The sequence below is a fragment of the Leptodactylus fuscus genome, chromosome 2 (genome assembly GCF_031893055.1).
Source record: "Leptodactylus fuscus isolate aLepFus1 chromosome 2, aLepFus1.hap2, whole genome shotgun sequence".
Classification (NCBI taxonomy): Eukaryota; Metazoa; Chordata; class Amphibia; order Anura; family Leptodactylidae; genus Leptodactylus; species Leptodactylus fuscus.
Genome location: NC_134266.1, coordinates 243,893,662 through 243,916,165, shown reverse-complemented (window position 1 = coordinate 243,916,165; position 22,504 = coordinate 243,893,662). Strand labels below are relative to the sequence as shown.

The 22,504-nt window shown below is 43.8% G+C and overlaps 1 protein-coding gene across 1 annotated transcript in view; it reads right to left on the bottom strand.

The window, feature by feature from the left end:
• Positions 1-2,926: 2,926 nt before the first annotated feature.
• Positions 2,927-22,504, bottom strand: part of WASF3 (WASP family member 3) — a 35,782-nt gene continuing 16,204 nt past the window's right edge. The window contains exons 2-9 of the mRNA XM_075265963.1: positions 20,728-20,870; positions 19,273-19,407; positions 14,982-15,135; positions 14,091-14,208; positions 13,648-13,823; positions 9,313-9,579; positions 8,870-9,231; positions 2,927-4,081 (exon numbers count right to left, since the gene is read on the bottom strand). Of these exons, the coding sequence (XP_075122064.1) occupies positions 3,924-4,081; positions 8,870-9,231; positions 9,313-9,579; positions 13,648-13,823; positions 14,091-14,208; positions 14,982-15,135; positions 19,273-19,407; positions 20,728-20,860 (1,503 nt within the window). The 5' untranslated portion in view covers positions 20,861-20,870 and the 3' untranslated portion in view covers positions 2,927-3,923. The remainder of the gene's footprint in view (positions 4,082-8,869; positions 9,232-9,312; positions 9,580-13,647; positions 13,824-14,090; positions 14,209-14,981; positions 15,136-19,272; positions 19,408-20,727; positions 20,871-22,504) is intronic.

Sequence of the window (22,504 nt, the reverse complement as noted above, 5' to 3'; positions counted from 1 at the left end):
CCGTAAAGCCTGCCTTTCTGACAGTGGAGGGATATTGGTGCCAAAACTAACACGACTGATATCTCGGACACCAGGCGCATACCGGGACAGCTGACAGTGCGCTGAATTCAGTGGGCGTGTATATTACTGCACATTGATAAGGACATGTAGAGGCGGATGCTTTTGAGGAAAGTCACTGAATGCATTTCTTCACTGTGCACTAGGGACAATAAACAGGCATTAAATCTAGAAAACTTGCTGACAATGGCAGTTATATTTCCTGACATTACCGTAACCTAATTTTTTTTTTTTTTTTAACAAAAATATGAATAAAAATAATAAATTAAATTAAAATCTATGCTATTCACCATAAAATTAGTATTACAAAGTTTTTTTTCTGAAAAATCTGCTAAATATGATCACAGTATTTTGCACTCCACAGGCTGAACATAATCCAACACAAAGTTTTACAGTTTTCACAGTTTTTATCATAAAAAAAACAGCATAGCACTGAAATCCATACATGTTTCATGACGTTAAAGGTTATGGTTAAAGGGGATGTGTGAGATTAGACAGGGCCGCCATCTTCCAGCGTTACTCTTCTCTAATGGTAGTCTGGTATCTGTAGTTCAGCTCCATTCACTTGATGGAAGCTGCGATACCAGGCATAGCCTACGGACAATAATGGTGCCCTTCCTAGAAGACAGAAGCCGTCATTTCCAATCTCATGAAACCCCTTTAATTACAAAAAAACTTCAAAAAACTAATAACAGATCTATTCATATAACTATATAGTCACTTGCTCATAAGTAATAGACTGTAAAAGCGGCCATTTTGTAAAAAACAAAATGGATTCATTGGCTTGGAACCTGCAAATTGGAAAAATCTAAATTTTTATCAAAAAAATACAACAGGACAGATTTATTAAACTGTCTAAAAGAAGAACTGTCTTTGTCGCCCCTAGCAACCAATCACAGCGCAGCTATCATTCTCCCAGAGCACTAGAAGAAATGAAAGCTGCGCTGTGATTGGTCGTTAGGGGCAACAAAGACAGCTCTTCTATTAGATAGTCTCATAAATCTCCTCCATATGTATTCAATATAGTTTAATTCACATTTTACCATTTTGCAGGGGAATTTTTTTTATTTTTTTTACATTTGACATACACAAAGTCTGAACGATGAAAAAAAAAGAAAAATTAAAAATTAAATTTAACATAAAAATGATCTGATACCCACATTTTCTATCCGTGAATTCCACTCTATAGATATGGGCGTCTTCGTGCAGTTTTGCATCAAACTGAATAGATTTTATTTTTAACAAAAGAAAAAGCTAAAAAATGTTTGCGGCTAAAAGTCTGACCCTGAGGCACAACAACTCTCTAAAAATGAAAAGTTCTAGATGTGCTAAGTCCACACATGAACATATCTTCACATAATCAAATATTAGTTTTCATAAAAAAAACAAAAAAAAACAACTGTGATCCAGTCAAATTCCAGTTACGGAGTAAACGTACGGTCTAGGCACAGGGGGTGATGTGCAAGTGTTCATTTTCTCACCCCTTATTAGAACCCCTTCCTCCTCTGTACAGTATATTTGGTAAGATGGTGAGAAGAAAAAGGTCACTATTACACTTTTAGGCCAGAGCCCCACTTTCTGGAAACGCCACTTTTTTTGTTGCAGATTTTGCTGCGTTTTTTTGAGCCAAAGCCAGGAGTGGATTGACCAGAAGATAGAAGTTTAAGGGTTTCCTATATATTTCCTATTCCTTGTGTAGCCATTCTTGGCTTTGGCTCAAAAAACTGCAGCAAAATCTGCAAAAAAAAAAAAAAAAAGCTTGGTTTCTGAAACGTGGGGCCTCAGCCTTAGGGCCTATTCATACGGAGTAAACGCGGCACGCAAAACCCGAAACGCATTTACTCCGTGTGAATAGGCCCTTAGGGTCAATGGGCTGTGACAGGAAAGAGAGCAATGCCAATCTGTGCAAATCCTCTCTACTTTCCTACTTGGACTCTTGGGCTACATGAACAAGGCCGTGCACATGTAGCTACGCCATGATTAAACACACATGGATGACATCTGTGTGCCGCTGTGACTCCATGGCCGCATTCACTGATGTCAGTGAGCATGGGTTGCAAAATGGACAGGAACAGGACCTTCTTTTGCCATGAGACTGTTAAAATACAAGGCCTTGTATATGGAGCAATAGAAATGAATGCACGGACTGTGCACGAGGCCTTACAGGAGAAGATTTCTGCCCAGCATGAACCCCCATTGCCCATAACACAAATTAACGCATGTTTAATGAGATTTTCACATGGCCCGATGCAAACAGCGTGGGAATGAACTATTAATACAATTGTTTATCTCCATGCAGTTTGCATATTTTCAGTAGTCTACAGGGGAATATTTGTTGCCAACAACAGTGATTTTTGGGCCTGCATAAAGGTTATGATCAACACATGGTTCGGCCATTATTTGACACATGTAGAAGGCCCTTTGGGGCTGGAAAATCCTTCTAAACTGCCAGTGGTTACCACAGTTCAGTCCCAACATGTACAGGCATCCTAAGGGTGATTTCACACGGAGGAAAGTGGAGCGCAATCTGGCACGTATACATGTGCCTAGAGATGATGCACTCAAAATGCTCCCATTCATTTCAAAGGGAGTTAGGATCGTATACGCTGCGTTATTTTGCGGCCGTGATTTTGCGGCCACAAAATAACGCGGCGTATACGATCCTAACTCCCATTGAAATTAATGGGATCTTTTTGCGAGCGCAATCTGCATGAGGTTACTAACTTAGCACTTCCATGTTTCTTACATCAGCCTAGGAGCCTCATGTTATCTTATAATCACTCTCCCATACATAAGGTGGGCACATGATCCCCATGCATGTCATGTTAAGTACAATAGGGACTAATGTAAGGTACATGGGACTGCTATAATAATGTAAGACACATGGGGTTATTACTTTACTAACTCAATGTGCCTCACACCATTAGTAAGTAACCACGTGCCCCATTTTATATCCATACACCTGAGTCTAACCCCATGACCCCCAGGTTTATGGGGTGTCCCAGATGTCTTGGAAAAGAAGCGTCTGGCGTGTTGGATTTCAATGTCTGATTTATTTGTTCTCACAGATAAGCTTCAATCTGTGGCAGCGCCTTCCTCACGTTTTCCTATTAAAAATGGCCGTAATCTATGGTATACCACCTTAAGAGTCCACAGTGACAAATTACCTCAAGATTATCTGACCATGTGAAATTTTTGTAAGCTTGCTTGACAATGTTCCTTAGTATACGGGAACCTACTCCATAGAGGTAATCCTACCATTCTGCCATGCATGATGGGTGTCTCCTTGCCGCCATAGGTCACGAGACTAAGTATTTTGTCTGATGGAAACCATTTCCTTGGATGTGAAGCACCTGAATGGACAATTTTATCTTTGTGTCTATGGTCATCTTTGTGCCTTAGTGTTCCCCACATTGTGAGACTTTGTGCCTTCGTGTTCTCAGCAGTGAATTGTTAGACGTTGTGACATTTTCCACTACTGCATCATTTTGTACTTACCTGTAAGATCCCACTAGCGGTTAATATACAGAACCGACCCCTGTAAGTTCTGCACCTGATCCTACATCCTCTTCCAGTCAAATACTATCTTATTATGTCCCTGAGTTTCCACTTACAAATAAAAAAAACATTGGCTACAAAATCCCCCATATCCGTCTGCACAGTTAGCTAAGGCGTGCCGTGGCCTTGTTACTTATGTTACATACAGACTAGACTCTTAATATTATTCATGCTTGTCATGGACTCCATCGCACTTTTCCATGCAGAACCATTAGTCGGAGAAATACTTTATGAAGGACTGGGTGGGCGGCCATCTCTGACAGCGACCCATGTCCTGGGAGGAGGTCATTTACATCTGCTTGGTGGGCTCAGTCAGACCAGTCATTTTCATCAAACTCAGAATCATCCTCAGAGTCGCTGTACTCCACGGCGATGCGTCTGGACAGGATTGTCGCTACGTCATTCCCCACTGGTTCCCGTTTGGCTTCCTGTTCGCGCTGCTCTTGTACTTTTTTCAACTGGATTCCTGTATTAAAAGTAACAAATATATAAAAGTGAGATCCCGAAGTGCTCGATTTATGCTAGACAAAAGAGAACCCATGACAATAGGCAAGCAGCCGCCGTAAAAATATATATTATTACCACAACCTTAGTGTTTCCCTATGGGACAAAGCTGTGCATCAGTCATAACATGCTCACAATTCTGGTGATCGACAAAAGCTACCTGAGACTTGTGCTCTGTTCACATCTGCTTTTGTATTCCATCCGGGGAGAGTCCGCATGGAGACCCCCCCGAACAGAAGACAAATGCAATTACAAGCGCTGTGCTGTAAAAGCACAAGGATCCCATAGACCAGGCATGTCAAACTCAGGGTACCCCGAGGGCCACATGAGTAACAAGAGGTTGTTGCGAGGGGCGCACTCAGCAGCTAATGTCACACATGTATTTTAACAGCAGTCATGAAAACAAGATATGAAGTAGTAATATGTAACAGCAACATATATTTAACAAAAATACAGCAATTAAAAACTAAACATTTATTTGTTATAATTTTTTTCAATCTTTTTTTTAGATAAGTGGTGATCAGTCAGCCTTGTTCTCTGAGATTTTGTTAGTTTCATAAAAGAAAATTATCTGTTTACATATACACCCTTCATCTGCCCCCAGTTTCATGTCCCCCCTCCATCTCTGCCCCCAGTTTCATGTCCCCTCCATCTCTGCCCCCAGATTCATATCCCCCATCTCTGCCCCCCAGATTCATGTCCCCCCCATCTCTGCCCCCAGATTCATGTCCCCTCCATCTCTGCCCCCAGATTCATGTCCCCTCCATCTCTGCCCCCAGATTCATGTCCCCTCCATCTCTTCCCCCAGATTCATGTCCCCTCCATATCTGCCCCCAGATTCATGTCCCCCCATCTCTGCCCCCAGATTCATGTCCCTCCATCTCTGCCCCCAGATTCATGTCCCTCCATCTCTGCCCCCAGATTCATGTCCCCTCCATCTCTGCCCCCAGATTCATGTCCCCCATCTCTGCCCCCAGATTCATGTCCCCCCATCTCTGCCCCCAGATTCATGTCCCTCCATCTCTGCCCCCAGTATCATGTCCCCCCATCTCTGCCCCCAGTATCATGTCCCCCCATCTCTGCCCCCAGATTCATGTCCCTCCATCTCTGCCCCCAGATTCATGTCCCTCCATCTCTGCCACAGTATCATGCCCCCCATTTCTGCCCCCAGATTCATGTCCCCCCATCTCTGCCCCCAGTATCATGCCCCCCATCTCTGCCCCCAGATTCTTGTCCCCCCATCTCTGCCCCCAGATTCATGTCCCCCCCATCTCTGCCCCCAGTATCATGCCCCCCATCTCTGCCCCCAGATTCATGTCCCCCCATCTCTGCCCCCAGATTCATGTCCCTCCATCTCTGCCCCCAGTATCATGCCCCCAGATTCATGTCCCCCATCTCTGCCCCCAGATTCATGTCCCTCCATCTCTGCCCCCAGTATCATGCCCCCCATCTCTGCCCCCAGTATCATGCCCCCCATCTCTGCCCCCAGATTCATGTCCCTCCATCTCTGCCCCCAGTATCATGCCCCCCATCTCTGCCCCCAGATTCTTGTCCCCCCATCTCTGCCCCCAGATTCATGTCCCTCCATCTCTGCCCCCAGTATCATGCCCCCCATCTCTGCCCCCAGTATCATGCCCCCCATCTCTGCCCCCAGATTCATGTCCCCCATCTCTGCCCCCAGATTCATGTCCCTCCATCTCTGCCCCCAGTATCATGCCCCCCATCTCTGCCCCCAGATTCATGTCCCCCCATCTCTGCCCCCAGATTCATGTCCCTCCATCTCTGCCCCCAGTATCATGCCCCCAGATTCATGTCCCTCCATCTCTGCCCCCAGATCCATGTCCCCTCCATCTCTGCCCCCAGTATCATGCCCCCCATCTCTGCCCCAGATTCATGTCCCCCATCTCTGCCCCCAGATTCATGTCCCCTCCATCTCTGCCCCCAGATTCATGTCCCCCCATCTCTGCCCCCAGTGTCATGCCGTCCTCTCCATCTCTGCCCCCAGTGCCATGCCGTCCCCTCCTTCATCTGCCCCCAGTGTCATGCCGTCCACTCCTTCATCTGCCCTCTGTTTCACGTTCCACCTCTATGTGCACACACATTGAAGATGTCCTTCTTCACAGCACAGCCAATCGCGCCCCATCCCTCTGCTCGCAGTACTCGTCCATAGACGAGCATTATCAGGGATGGAGGGGGCGTTCCTCCCGGCTCTCACAGTACAGCGCGATTGGCTGTGCTGTGAAGAAGGACGTCTCTGACTTAGTGTCAGAAACGCCCTTCTGACCATAGAAGAGCTACGGTACCGGGACCGTAAGCTCTTCACACTGGGCCCACATCTGGAAAGCCGACAGTGCGCTGAACTCAGCGCACTGTCAGCTTTCCGGCAGTATATAGAACTGCCTTACCTCATCCGACGACTCCAAGTCCTCGCTCCCCCGCCGCACTCTCTCTCGCGCTAACAGTCGTAGACATGATGTGACGTCATCATGTCACATCACGTCTACACAGCAGCGTGTAGCCGCGTGAGTATTGCACCTCTGCGGCCCGCACAAAAGTTTCAAACTTTGTCTCTAAACTTTAGAGACAAAGTTTGAGACTTTTATGCGGGCCGCAGATATGCCTGTAAAGGGCCGTATGCGGCCCGCGGGCCGCATGTTTGACATGCCTGCCATAGACTATAATGGGGTCCGTGTGCTTGCCGCGCATTGCCTGCATGAATAATGTAGACAGGATTTGTGCGGGCAGTGCGTGGCAAGCACACGGACCCCATTATACTCTATTGGGTCCGTGTGCTTTTACAGCACAGCGCTTGCAATTGCATTTGTATTCCGTTTGGGGGGGGGGGGGGGTCTCCCCGGACAGAATACAAAAGCACATGTGAACAGGGCATTACCCTCATAAAGAATCCTGAAATCTTGCACAACCTGCTAGAATTTTACTGTGGTTACTTGTTGTGCAACCGAATATCACCATGGCTATATAGCATAAAACTCATTTGCAAGGTTGGGGGATGAGCTGCATCCAATTCAGGTCTACTTCTTTGACATATGTGTCTCAGCAGTAATCCAATGTGTTCTCGTAAAATCTCTATTTAATCCAACCTAATTGTAGCCTTCTGCCACCACAGTCTTAGGACAGCTTCCAGGTTCTTGCTTTTCACATCCACGTTACATTCTATAGTTTTCCTACATCTTTCAACTGTGCACATGGAGGGTTTTGTTCTATAGTCTAATCTATTTGCAACCATTAGGGTATGTTCACATTGTGGCTTTCAAAGAGGATTTAGAGGCGGTCTTCCCCCTTAACGTCCTCTCCAGAAAGCAGCTCTATTCTGCATTACATTGGTTTCAATAGGGGGCAGTGATGGATTCTTCTTTTTACATCATGCAGAAAAAGAAGTGTCCTGCTCACTCTTGCTGCCGTCTCCACTGAAACCGGGGTGCGCGTCTTCATGTTAAAGAGCCCCATTGTACGAGGCTAATCACACATGCAAAACGGCGCCAGAAAACCGAGACAGCCTTGGCTTTCTTCCATGGGTGCCACAGGGCCACCGTGTGAACGTATCCTTTAAAGGACTTTTGTGTGTTTATACATATAGACTACTGATCGGCAAGCATGAGCCTCAAAAAGGAAAAAGCTGAAGGTATGGGGGGAAAAAGATATAATGGTAGTTTCTAGAAATGGGACTATAGATGTATGCAAAGACATAGATGAAGTTTCTGTACATACATGATGCCATGAGATGCATTTTAGCTTCCATATACTGTAGCAACACACAGACGTACTATGCTCAGCTGGGATCTACATTCTGTTCAGGTGAGCCACAGGTCAGGGGTATGAAGGAACATATCGGTGATGCAACAGTACTCAGTCTTACAGCCCTAAAGGGAGTTTTCCAGCCCAAAATGGATTTTTCATACTGATGGCTGATCAGGATGGGTCATCAGTATGTGATTTGTGGTCTAACACTCTGACCCCGCACAGATCAGCTGCACCAGAAGCCTCTAGCCACCGGAAGCTGTTGTAATGGCCAGACAGCACATGCAAGATGCTCTTACAGGAATAGTTCTGCCGTCATGTCCACTGTATAGCCACGGTTCAAGGAAATTACAGTGCAGCTCCTATTACTTGTCTACTGCAACAACTTGAGGCTGCCTTAACAGCTGAACTGTGTGGGTTCATGTCCCGGATCCCCACATACTGATGGCCTTTTCTGTGCATAGGTCATCAATATGGAATAACCATTTGGGGTGGGAAAATCATTTGGGGCTAAAGCCCCACGTTGCGGAAACGCAGCTTTTTTTGTTGAAGATTTTGTTGCAGTTTTTTGAGCCAAAGCCAAGAATGGCTACAAGACGAATGGGAACTATATAGGAGGTTCTTATACTTCTTCTTTCTGATCAATCCACTTGTGGCTTTGACTCAAAAAACCGCAATAAAATCTGCAACAAAAAAAAAAGCTGCGTTTCTGGGGCCTCAGCGTGATAGGGATTTTGTCAAAAGGATCATAAGTGTCTGAATAGTGGGTGTCCGATCCCTGGGACCACTACCAATCACAAAAAGATTGGAATTGCTAAAGAGAAATAGTGTGTGCTTGAGTCCAGCAGTTCTATAAAGATGAATAATGCAGCATAGCCCATGCGCGACCGCTGCTCCATTCAGATGGGGGTAAAGAGACCTCCAGTCTTGTGATTGGTGGAAGAAAGTGTAAAACTAATGGTCAAGCATGTCCTGCAAGACTTTCACTCACCCATCCTAATAGCAGAAAGTAGATCACTACGAGCGTCACTTGTGAGGCCGAGGAGGTGCGCGCCGTCAAGACGTTTTGCTTCTAACACTTTGGCAAAGTGCATTGGAGATGAAGAGAGAGACAGAGCTGATGAAGGTGGCCCTGGTGGTGGAGGAGGAGGCCCAGTAGCAGCAGAAATGCTGACCCCACCAGGAGGTGGAGAATGTGCATATGGAGACCCAGACAACTGCCCTCCAGGGGATCCAGGGACTGGGTGCTGAAGTGGACTAACAAAAGCAGTCTGAGCTGATGGGATGACTGGTGGAGGTGGAGGTGGTGATCCAGCAGGATAATACTCCATCATCTGTGGTGGCAGAACCCGTCTAGGAAAATATGGCAAAACATTAGGCTTTTGTCTCCAAAAACGAGCTACAAATCAGATTGTCTGCATAAAGAAACATTACCTGCACTCTGTAGAAGCAAGCGGAGGTGGAAGAGGCCCATCCATAGTCGATGGTGGTGGTGGCGGTGGTGGTTGTTGTGGTCTACTCAATGTCCCATGTCTTAGTGTGCCAGTTGAGGATCTGTAGTCGTGTTCATGGATTTGATTGGTTCCTATATGATGCAGTGACTCTCCCGATCCTATATAAGTTGGGGTCATGGGATGCTGATGCATGGAGTGGTTTGGGGTTGCAGGATAGGAGTATTCCGTCAGATCAGATACATGAGACCTTAGAAAGGGAGAAAAAAACCATAAAACAGTTAGTTAGATCCAAGCTTGTACCAATAACAATACACGCCATATTGGTAGAAAGGCAACTATTCAGCGTTATAGGTAAAATATTAAACAGCCTTTTAGTGGATTAATTTCTTGTGTTAACTCCATGACATGCCATTACTACAAGGATATCACTAATGGTGGTTATGCAGCGAGGGTTACATTACAGGCACACTCATGGAGGAATCCACTGCAAGTTACTGCCTATGCCATGACTATTAGAGAAATCCCCATAGGTAATTAAAGTCACTGGCACTTCCTTAAGGGGGTCCCCTGGCACTGTGGCATGATTGATGGGTACAAGAAGAAAAAGAGCATAGCTGAGAAAGTGCGACCATAACAAACAAAAAGTCCACAAAGCCTACATTGCAGCCCTTACATTATAGAAGACCGATTTATCTGATGGATTTTAAGCTGGCCATATACTGGAGATATCAGACAGCCGATATCTAAGAGGTTCATCTTAGATCTTTGAAGCTCTCAGCACCTGCACCCAGGCGAAAACATTACTCATCGCTCCTCATGGAAATTAAGGTCACTATTACACAGCCTGATCAACAAGTCTATTATTGCTGATAAGTGTTCCTAGAAATGCTCTTTTCCGGTAATAGGCCAAGGTAATAGAGCTGCCGATCAGCTGACTAGCTCTGTGTGGAGAGGTGTGAGCCATGCTGACTAGCTTGCTTGTCCGCTCATTGCATCTTTTATACAAGACAGCACATGGATGGGCACTTCGCACAGGCGAGATTTGATCCTGGACACCCAGACCCTGTACAGATCATCTACTCTAGCCGCCTCCGAGTCTGGAAGTGGTTAGTGAACAGATGGTACATGTAATGCCACTCCTATTCAAGTAATAGGAGCAGTGATGGCGTTCCCCGGAACCAATACTATGCAGTGGACAGGGCTTTGCACCACTCCTATTACCCGAGTAAGAGGAGCATTACACGTGCCGTCCGTCCACCAGAAGCTTCCAACACCTAGAGGCTCCTAGAACAGAAGATCAGTGCAGGGTCCGGATGTTGGACCTTAACAAATCACATACTGATGACCTATCCTGTAGATAGGTCCTCAGTATGAAAATTCTATTTAGGGCTGGGAAAAAAAACCATATACCACCAAGGAACAGGGAGTAAGTGTCATATCAGTGGAGGTCCTACTGCTGAGATCCATTGATCATGAGAAAGAGGGCCCAGTGTTCCCCATCCCACATTCATATCCACATCGGTGGAGATCCCAGCGGTCGACCCCAACTGATCATCAATTTATCCTCTATCCTATGGACACACATTTTTCATGGTACAAACCCCTTTAAAATGCAGTGAGTCAGGACCACCCATTCTCATGATTGTTGAGGGTCTCAGCCATTAGACACTTATCTCCGATATTTTAGGTAGTTAGAAAACAAAAGGCCTCTAAACCATTTTACAACCAACACTGGAAAAAGAAGCAGAGACCATCTGAAATGTGTTTTATACTTCACATTTCGTTTAGAAATCTGCCAATTTCTGCAAACCATGCAAGTCTCACTAAGGCTCTGTTCACATCACAATATTAGCCTCCATTTGATGTATACAACCGGAGAAGTTCCTGATAAGTACATATAACAGAGGCCTAAGATGGTTGCCACACAATTGCATTCTTTGCCCATTCACTATACAGTACTATATACATCTATTACCTCTCTATACTTATTTTGTGGTAAACTGATGCAAAACTAGCAAAATAGGCTAATGGCGTTCTAAGAATACACTTCTAGATGTGTACATTGGTAGATTTTCCAGTTGTACATGCTAAACAGACATCACAACCATGATGTGAACATAGCCTTACACCAGTACACTGCAGGCACAAGCATGTCCAACTCAATAAAAGAAATTCAACTAACCCTTGTCTTATTTGTCTCCAGTATATGTTCCTATAGTGTTCTCTGGAAGAGCCTGAGCCAGCATGTTACTAGATATTCAGTCCTTTGGTATTATATTACAAGCGTCACTGGTACATTACATCAACCTATTTTAAATAATATTGTCTAGCACATGTTAGCAATCAACGTACAGTACTGGCAATTTTTTTGGACAATTCCGACTTATTATTAGGATCCATTGACAATTAGCAGATCACAAAATGTTTGTGGTAGAGATGAGCGAGTAGTATTCGATGGAATACCTCGCTCCCATAGGAATGCGTGTAAGAGGCCGAACACCAAGGGGTTAAACACAGTGAATATTCAATGTGCTTATATCCTTGGTGTTCGGCCGCTTACACGCATTCCTATGGGAGCAAGGTATTCCAACGAATACTACTCGCTCATCTGTAGTCTGTGGTGAACCTGGAACTAACTGCTCAATTTCCCTATAGCGCCATCTTTGGAGAAATTAGGCAGTACACAGTGTCAGTGTTAATGCCAGACAGGACAGGTCCTCCAAAGCGACAAACACTATCCAGTCTGATCAAGAAATAAAGATGAAGGGCAGAAGACCCATACTCTACGACCCAAACATCCGGTTTTGCTTTTTTGTCTTTACTCCAGTTTGGCAAGGTCAAGATATATGACCCTTAAAGAAGACCTTTCATCACCTTTACCAACTCCAACTCTTTGCATTCATCAATAGGCGCCGCTCCACTGATTGTGATGCTGTTTTATTCTCTTCTAGCCCCAACCATTCCTGAGTAATCAGTTCACATAGGCAGTTCCTATCTTTCTGCTTTCAGCTAAGACCTGCCCACTTGATGGTAGAGAGCTGAGCTAGCCTATTGGGTGTTGAAACGAACAGCACTGATTTATCAGGAATGGTGGGGGCTATAGAAAAAATTGCAAGTGTTCCGGAATCAATGAAGCAGGATGACAATAGCTGGAGCTGCTGGAGGTGGTGAAAGGTCCCTTTCGATTAAAGTTTAACCTAAAATGATGACTTTTTAATACAATGGGATGAACAGTGCCAGAATAGTGGCCTACAGCCTTTTTTGAGAAAAAAAACAGGAAGGTTCAAAAGGTATATGTATCTGTAAGTCACAATTTGAAGAATAATGAGTAAGATATGAATAAAAGTTAAATTTTAGTGTATGTTTAAAAGTATGAGTACAATAAACGAATTTGCTCTGAATATTGACTCATTAACTTTGTGTGTGGTGTCTCCAAGAATCAAAAAAAGCCAAATAGCCTCCCCGTAGGTGTTAATAGGTAGGTATCGAATAGTAATGGGTTAAACTAGCCTAGATTTTGCCAGTATTGTTACCAACCCAACCTCTCACCTTAAAGCACCCTTTTGTATAGGTTTGTGATAGGTTTAGTAAATAAACACCTGTGAACTAATAGAGCGTTAGGGAATAAATGGTAGAGGTATTGGGAGTCACACATCACGGCTGACCGGGCATGCGAATATGAGGCAGTCCCCAGCGCTCAAACAGCACTGGGGGTGTCCCCAGTGCTGCGAGAGAACTCATTTGCATACAGACGAAAACCAGGATTTCTACCGAACGGCGGCACAGAGAAGACATCTAAAGGTAGGAGAAGAATAGCCTTTCTTAAGGCTATTCCTATGTGTGATTGAGAAAAAAAATGTGATTTCAATGATAGAAACCTTTTAAGGCTTTATTCACACAGTCTGAATTTGGTCCATGATTTGCATCAGTGATTGTGCACCAAAACCAGGTGTGAGTTGAAAACAAAGAACAGGTGAAAATCTTTCCATGACCTTATAGGACCCAGATCTTGACCTAGCCAAAAATCGGAGTGGAGACATAAATAAGCTAAACTGGATGTTTGGGTCATTTCTTCTTTTTATGTTCCATTTCAGGCAAAATATTTTTTTAAAAACAGCCTATTAGAAAAATATATATTTTATTGACTCTCATCTAACTCTTGGAACCATCTCAAATGACAATTACAAAATTAAAATGACGTATAATCAAGCGCAAAGAGAAGTGAAGTGCTCAGTCACCAGGTAGGGGGGATCCCAAACAACACAGTGCAATGCTAAGATCCTGCTGAGTAGATCTGACAGAGTGAAAGACAGACCTAGTGTCCGGGGACATGGATCCCTCAGAGGACGCTGCTTGGTATACGTTTGGAGACAGCCTGTTGTCCGGCCTGAGCTCTTTGTCATAGGCCATTATGTTCCATTCCTGACGTCTGTTCCTGGCTTTCCTGACTTTTTTCACTTCACGAGTTGTTCCGTCCACGCGCTTTTGTTCCTGAGGCAAGAAAATAAAATCGGTTCATATGAAGTTTAGATAATTTAAGGGAATCTTCTGAACCAAATACATATCTTTAGATCAGAGGGTTTCCAGAACACAAGACCCCTGCTGAACATCGTCTATGGATGAATTACAGGGATGTGCCTAAAATATATCTTACTGCCCCTTTCTGTTTAGAAAAACAAAAACAAGTAGCAAGAAAAAACAAAAACAAAACTCAAGTGAGAAAAACCTATGCGTTCCGTGTTCCCATCACCATATTACCTTCTGCCGCCTTTTCTCTTTCCTTTTATCTTCTGTGTCCTGTAACATCTTCTCTTTCCAAAGGTCAAAGAAATAGGAAGGGTCCGTGTAAAACTTCAAGCCATCCTTTCTGTCATCCCTGACGACACAAAAGGAAGCAAAGGAGAAGAGGTTAATCCCAAAACTCCCAGAAGGAACCACCTATAGAAATACTATTTTCATTATGCTACTTTAAAGAGTAACTGAATGTTTGGACAACTTTAGATTTTTTGCCAGTATCTGTGTCATTGATAAATATTGTAATATACTTTATTAACAAATTTTGGTTCCTTTATGTGAAATCCTGTATTTTTTTAACCCTTTCCCTTGCTTCTGTATTGAGAGCTGTCCTCTACTTTTCATTGTGTACGGGTGTAGGGCCTGGACCTTCTGGGCATGGTACATCACTACTTCTGGGCTACTGCACATACCGGCTCTATTACGCAGGTGTGGCCCAGAAGAAGTGACACCCCGTGCCCAGAAGACAGGTAAGTATGATGTGGGGGGGGGGGGGTTAGTTAGGAAGGGGTGGGCTAGCTGGGGAAACAGGCAGGGAGTATGAGTCAGAAGGGGAGGGAGGGGAGTCAGCTCTGAGTTAAATACATCATGATAGTTGTAGGACAACATAAAACAGGAATGTTCCCATGTAAACAAATGCAGATGATGCCAGGAGCTTCCAGAGAAACCCAGAAATCGCTCAAAACACTGCTAAAGGCATTTGGGTGTACTTATTAACCTATTAATAGCACAGACCTTTTTTGAGAAAAATTATTTTTTGCATTGAAAACCCCTTTAAAGGATCACAGTCATGGTTGCAAAGACAAATCGATAAGACTAAACATTGATCTTCAGAAACTCCTTTAGACCACCTACCTGTACGGTGAGAGTATATTAAGGGGAGGTGGCTTGTCGCAGGTGTTGTAGATGTCCGTGATCGGGTGGGGAATGCTATTCTTAGAGACCACTTGCTGGTCTTGGATGGTTGAACTCTTGAAAGCTTTTCGCATGTTAATATCTTGAAGCGAAACTAAAAATAAAGGACCAATATTGAAAGTCAATAGAATAAAACAGGACTATTAACAGATACAGACATTCAGTAATTGTTACTTTTCCCTAATAATTTTGACTGTTTAGCTAATGTGCAAGGCACTCCAACGTGGACAGGGAAACCTTAGCGGTTGCCACATCCCCCTGGTGCCGACTACCAAGGGAGCGACAAGACAATTGGGAACTAGGCCTGAAACCCCACATAGAACACAATCAGGACAAGCTTCTAACGTCTCTCGAAGGGAACAAATAGACTAATATTTAAATATAGGTGGAAATTTTTAAAACATATTATCAAAAATTCTTACGAGTAACTAGTTAACTACTAGTTCATTGTATAAAATAATAATCCAGCAACGCATTGAGTGTGTTTCTTCTATACCGTCACGTATTGGGTGCGTACAGCTTTTGCACAGTCTTGTCATTATATGTTGCCCCCTTTGTAGTAAATACACTGCAGCTAAATCCACATTTGCTCATCTGGAGGGAGAAGTGGATCCAATCCCCTGAATGGCAGGCGACCAATGATAAACTATGTGTTACAGGACCAGATTCCTAAAGCAGTGCCATGTGATCAATGAATGGCGGGCTGTCACATGACCTGCTGGAGAACAAGCCCCATTCGTAAACTCACTGCAAAGTTATTTTTGCTAGTCAGGAATGTGGGACATATTGGTGTCAGAGAATCCCCTTTAAATATTAGCATATTATTTGTGGTATAAGGTTTTGGGTCACATTTTGGGGTCATAGAACTGATATGTTTTTAGTATGTATATTGCTGAAGCTGCAAAATAAAAATATAAAAAAATGAATATTAGCATTATAATACGTTACGGATATACAACAAACTACCGCTTAAAGGGGTTGTCCAGGAGTCAAACAAATCCCAGAGGCCGAGGAAGGTGTTCCTGGAGCTCCGGTGTCTGCCAACACCACCTTCCATTCTTTCACCTACCGTGTCTTCACAGGTGGAAGTCTGTGTGTCGCACAGGACTGGCCACAGGAGAGGACCTGGTGACTTATGTGAGTGCTATACCGATTGGCCTCAGCAATCATGTCTGACGCAGGATTTCTAGCTGTGAAAGCAAAGCAGTGGCTGATACTGGAATGCCGCAGACAGGGGAGGGTGTCTGATTTCTCTTTTTTATGATACACCTTCTCCAGCCAACTCTGTGATTTGTTCAGTTCCTGGATAACCCCTTTAAGGGTGCATTATGGCTGTGCTGTGCATGGCTGTGGAGTCAGTAGGAAAAAGCACCAACTCGGACTCCTCTATTTTTCCCCAGTCAATGTATAACAAACTATACATTGACACTAATCCTACAATCTTAATAACTTTAGAATAGAATTAATAATTTTATTTGATAGATGGAGTTGGTAAATTTTATCTGACTCTGACACCACCCAAAACTGGTCCCAACTCCATCTCTCCAGTCCTGGTGCTGCAGCCACATAGCAAGCTGTGATAAACACCAGCTTTATTATATAGCTACAGATAGAGGGGGGATACGTTCTATATCCAGAAGCCCTATTTTTTGACATGTACAATACTGACAGATCTGTTTCTTAAAACATTGTATTTAAACAAAAGCAAAATGTGCAATACCCGACGGTCTATTAACTTCCATTCGGTCCTCGGGGGCACAGAAAATACTCTTAAATCGTCCATGGTGCACTTGCCTTTCAAGGCCTCGGAGTGTGACGCTGAAGATTATACATTGTCTTGTGCTGCCACCTTACACTCATTGTACATGCTATAATTTCCTTCTATCTGTCCTCCTCCAGCTTCCTATCGGCAACATCCGTCTGGCTTTTGTATATACTGAATGAGCCAGACTTGCCAGCGGGGCTTCTTTCACCTCCTAATTTCATCTCACAGTATGAAGCTTCTCCAGAAAGCTTCCTCACCTTCCTCCCCACAGATGTGCGTCCACCCTGCTGCTAATCTGCGCGCCACACTCCTGAATTGCTTCTAACGGACACAGATTTTGCAGCCAATACCTTTTAGGATCACCTGCAGGTTACTATACGACACACTGGCAGATATCGCATACACCCTACATATTGCTTTTTCCTGTTCGATTCGCAATGAAGCATTTCTCACACTTATTAAAAGAACAAAACCCCATCTGTAACAATCATTGGCTTTGATGTCACTAAAAAATAAATTCTGAATGTAAAAATAATTGTTGCATCTGTGCTACTATAAGAGGTGGAAACCATCAACCAAAACCACTAATATTTCCCAGGACTTTAAACCACAAAAATGACTATTTTGTATTATTTCCATGTATGAACTGATTAGGAGGGCACTAGAGAAGAGGCTGGACAGAGTGGGGGCTGCTTTTATAAAGTTTACCCAGCATTAAAGGAGTTGTCCAAGGAGTTTTATTTTACTTACATGCTGCAGGCAGTTTTACCCTGCAGGACCTGGGGGTTCTGGGCTGGTTCTGATCCTGGGTTACATGAACTAGTCCCTGGGTTGCTCTGCTTAAACCAGGGGTCCTCAAACTGCAGCCCGCGGGCCACATGCGGCCCGCCAAGCACTTCTGTCTGGCCCCGCCGACAGGCGTGCATTTATAATGAAGCTCCTGGGGAGCTTGGGCCAGGCCATAAAGCACACTTCACTTTACCTATTGGAGGGCACCGCTCCCGATGTCTGTGCGACCTGCTCTGCCTCCGGCCCACTATTTAAAAAGTTTGAGGACCCCTGGCTTAAATTAACAATAGTCTGATGCGCCCGACACCACTCAAAATGGAGGAGAGAAAAAAAAGCCATTCACATGACCACTGTTCGATTTAATCTCCTCCTCACTACTGTCAGGAGAAACTAGGAACTTGGGACCACCGTTCTGAGACTGGGTAGGGGGGTGGTCCCAGGAATCATACCTTTGTTATATATCCTGTGGATAGGTGATAAATATTTTTCATAAGATAAGCCAATTAAAACTTAGTAAATAGTATACAAGCACTGCTTGCCCTAAACTGCTTCTTCACTAGTGACCTCCTAGTCAGTACAAACATGGAAATACACAAGATAAGGGCAAACAGAGCTGAGAATATAACCTCTGCTCCAGTCACACTCCTCCTTACTGCTTGGACAACCTATTCCAGCGATCAGTGGAGTGCCAGCACTGTAGCCCCTTTGGATAAATGTTTATCATAGGTTAACCCCTTCAAAGGAATTTTCTGAGAGTTTAATACTGATGATCTATCTTTACGATAGGTCTTTACCATCAGATTTCCAGATTTCTAACAACCAGCACTCCCCAGATCAGCTGTTTGAAGTGCTTCTTCCACTTTACAGATCTATGATGTTATGTTCACAAGCTCAAATGAATAGGGATGAGCTGCAATACCCAGAACAGTCACTATACAATGAATGGCGCTGTGGCTGGAAAGCAGCAAAGAGGCCACAGAACTTGTCCAACCACTGTGGCCTCTTCTAAAAACTGATCCTGGTGTTGTCAGGTGTCAAAACTTCAGCGATCTGATATAAACAAATCACTTATATCTTAGGGATGGGAAACTTTTGTAATACATCAAAAATGACCGCACCATCTATTGTATAAACTTTAAACTGCAGTGGGGAAGAGCGAAGATAAAAATCTGCAGAGAAAGTTGTGCAGCTTATATTGAACTGATCCTGAGTCTCCACTGTCCCATTGCATTATGGGAACTCAGTCAACCTTCTAGGGTTGTGCCTGTCCATTGCTGACTGTTTCCAAAGTCAACCACAACATTAGAAGTAATATGTGACTCTAGTGGCAAATTGTGTCTCCTACTTGCAAAATTTACACCATGCTGCATGTATGTGATAAGATACAACAATTCAATCCCTGTAGGACTAGAAAAGGAAATTACTATCGGTATAGCGTGTGTGGGAGGAAACTTGGCTGCTTCTGAATTAGTGTGAACAAGTTTTCATACAAATTATGGAAATACAGTAAGTTACAATATGTCGCTGGCCAATTAACATTTGATACGGCGACGGCACGCTCGGCTTCCTAAGAAGACAGCGGCGATCCCCTGCTAAGAAGCAGCTGCTGCTGGGTAATTAATAGCATTTCTACGTAAGGCACTTCCAATAGAGAGCGGCGCCTGTGCAGTCACCCACCCTCTTCCACCGTCGAATCCAGCTGGGTGACTTTGACAGCGAGCCGATCGATTCTGTCTTGAAGAGAATTTGCTCTGATGTAGAAAGTATTCGCCTCATTAAACAACTCGCCAAATATGTCTTCTGCATGTTTGCCTGCCAAAGAGAGAAAATATGTCAACACACACTGGCAAGGATTGCTGATCTGACTGCTGCTTATTTCGAGGCTTACCCCTCCCCAGACACTCATCTCATCTAATTCTTCCACCATTTAGAAGGGACTTATTAAACGTGAACAATGGAATTAACTACGACTTACCGTTTATTAAAGGAAACTAAATAAGAGATTTAAGACTTCACTGCCATTAAAGGGAACCTGCCAGGACCTTTCAGCCCTCTAAAACACAACAATTACCTTATAATACACCAGGCTATGCTTGTAAACATCCCACTAACCCAAATTTGCGTTCCTGTACTATCTAAAAGAAGTAGTTTACATGATAAGTCGGCCATATGGTTATTAATGAAAACTAAAGTTTTGAGGCTTCACTGCTATTAAAGGGAACCTGCCAGGACCTTTCACCCCCTAAACTGCCACTACTATGTTATAGTGCAGGAGGCTATGCTAGTAAACTTGTCACTAACTCAAATGTGAATTCCTGCATGATCTAGAAGAAGTTTACCATGACAAGTTGACTAGGCTGGTTCTTTAAGATAAATATCTGATCTTAAAGAGCACCTTTCATGCACTCCAAGATAGGACATACTATATAGCATTGTAAATATGACTTAGTACACTTTCATTTTTCCAAATATCTGGCTCCGATATCAATGCTGTTAGTTTCAGCCACTGAGATCTCTGCACTGTCAGAGGCGCACTCCCTACCACCCTGCGTTATCAATGGGCCATAAGGAACGCCCACTTGACTATACAATTCTACAGTCTTGTATTGTGAAGGGAGGACGTTTCTCACTGACCCGGTATGACGCTAAGCCATGAGGCCGACCCTCTGACAGTGCAGTGATATTGGTAGCTGAAACTAACAGTGTCAATATCTATGGAACCGGGTTGATGCAAAACTGGAATTGCGCTCAATTCAACGTACAGTCAGCTTTGCAAGGGTATACAACACGTCCTATCTGAGGGGACATGATACATCTTCTTTAAAGCTCCATGCGCATGTGTATTATTAATAATTAGCACACTAGACCCATTATTTTCTTATGGCCCCATACATACGGTTGTTTATTACTATGTGTCTATGTAGGGGCGGTGGGCTCAGAGCACGCCCAGGACAGGTCCTATTCCTTTCCATTTTGTGGCCTGGGTTCATTAATAAAATGAATTGGTCCAGCCCATGACTATCATCCATCTTTTGTCCATGCCATCCCATAGCATTTCTTCTTGAATCATCAGGTCATTAGGTCAACCACAGCTATTCAGTCATATGATCTATTATAATAAAGTGTCCTTACTTAGGCTGCTTAGTTGTCGTATGATGGCGGCAAGTGAATTATTGGTCACACATTCCAGTTCACTGGTTATCCCGTCAGGCACAGTTCCCCGGCAGAGGTGCCTGGGTTCTATGTTTCTCTTGACCAGCGGCATGGCTTAGTATCTATAGGAAATTTTAAAGAAAAGTAAGAAAATGAGATCACACGTCAACATAGAAATGGCAGCTTAAACACAAAATGGAGTTGTCTAATAAGAGTCTTTCCAAGGTTACAATCTGTGCAAGACTGGTGCAGATGGAGAAAGATCCTTTAGGGCCACAGCACTGGCGTAGTAGAGGAGACATGACGTGATATCATCATGGATAAAATGTTCCTGTAGCAGGTGTTAAATGACTATGATGCTTTGTCCATGCCCATGCCCCAGTCACTGACCGCCATTTTTGGAAGCAATGGAATATATATTTGTTTCCACTTTTTATGTGTAAAATCCTTTATTTCTAAATTCTTAACACCCATTAACATTAAATTAAAAAGATTTTTTTTAATACAACACAACTGGAAGAAAAGTAAAGAAAGTAAAAACACAATATTGGTGAACGGTCAAGGGACGTCCCACCCTTGGTAATCTAAACCACAACTTCCTTTCTTTAGTTTTGCTGACTGCGTAGAATTGTTTGGAGGTTTCTATAAATGTCTATGGAAGTACGTCCTGCTGGGCCGCCACAAAAAAAAGAAAAAGTCATGCTGATTTTGCCCACCCTTGACCTATCCAGATCAACACAACAAAGCTGTGACAATGGGGTTCTTCTTTAGGCTAGGGTCACCGACAAAAAACACACGCCCTTTCCACAATGGATAGCCTCAGTCTGAAAAGGTTTTTCCACTATAGAAAGTACCAATATGAGACGCCATAACTTTCAGATCGAGTAGGTCCAACTGCTGGGACCACCACTGACTCCAAGATCTGTGGTCCTTTCACTCATCGTGCAGGGAACTGTAGTAGAGTAGAATTCACTTGAACAGAGCGGAGTTAGAGTACCTAGCACATTAGGTGGTCGTCCCATCTACGTGTAATTGATTTTTCTATGGCCTTTCAGTAAATCTGCCATGCCCGAAAATGGCCAATACAATGCACAGAGTAAAATATGTGGTGAATCCATGCTCAACGTGCTGTAAAATCTGCATGTAATGTGAAACTGGTGGTGAAAATTTTCACGGAATTGCAATGACAATTCTTCCACCGCGTCTGAACATACACTATGAAGTAAACAGTCACTTCTACAAGAACGTGTACTGTTCACATGTCCGGGATATAAGTATGTCTCCTTGGCACATGCCAACCTCCTCCATTTTATCAGGGTTCTTCAATCCAGGCACCATGAGAACAAATGCAAGGTCTGCCCAGTTATGTGTTCATTCTTGTTCTCCCAACACCAACTAGATTAAAGTATTAGGAAAAGAAGATGCTGACCTGTTAATCCTCTACTTATAGACACTCGCTCTGAACTTCTACACATCCAGATGGTTCACGAGGGGGTCCCTAGAAGTGGGAGCTGCTCATTCACTGAGTGCACTTGTACGCTAGATGTCTATGGTTCCAAATAGTTCTTACCCATCAAATACACAAGTGGCTTTATTGGGGGGTTTCAGAATAATCTTCACCATTTCTAATCAGCCATTGGACGAAAAGATGGGGGGGCTGGAGAGCGGCTACTAAGAACTACTGTATGTAGAGGAGTTGCTGCACAAGGCTCCTAAGAATCTACTAAATATTGAGCGCCATACAGCTTTTTTCCTT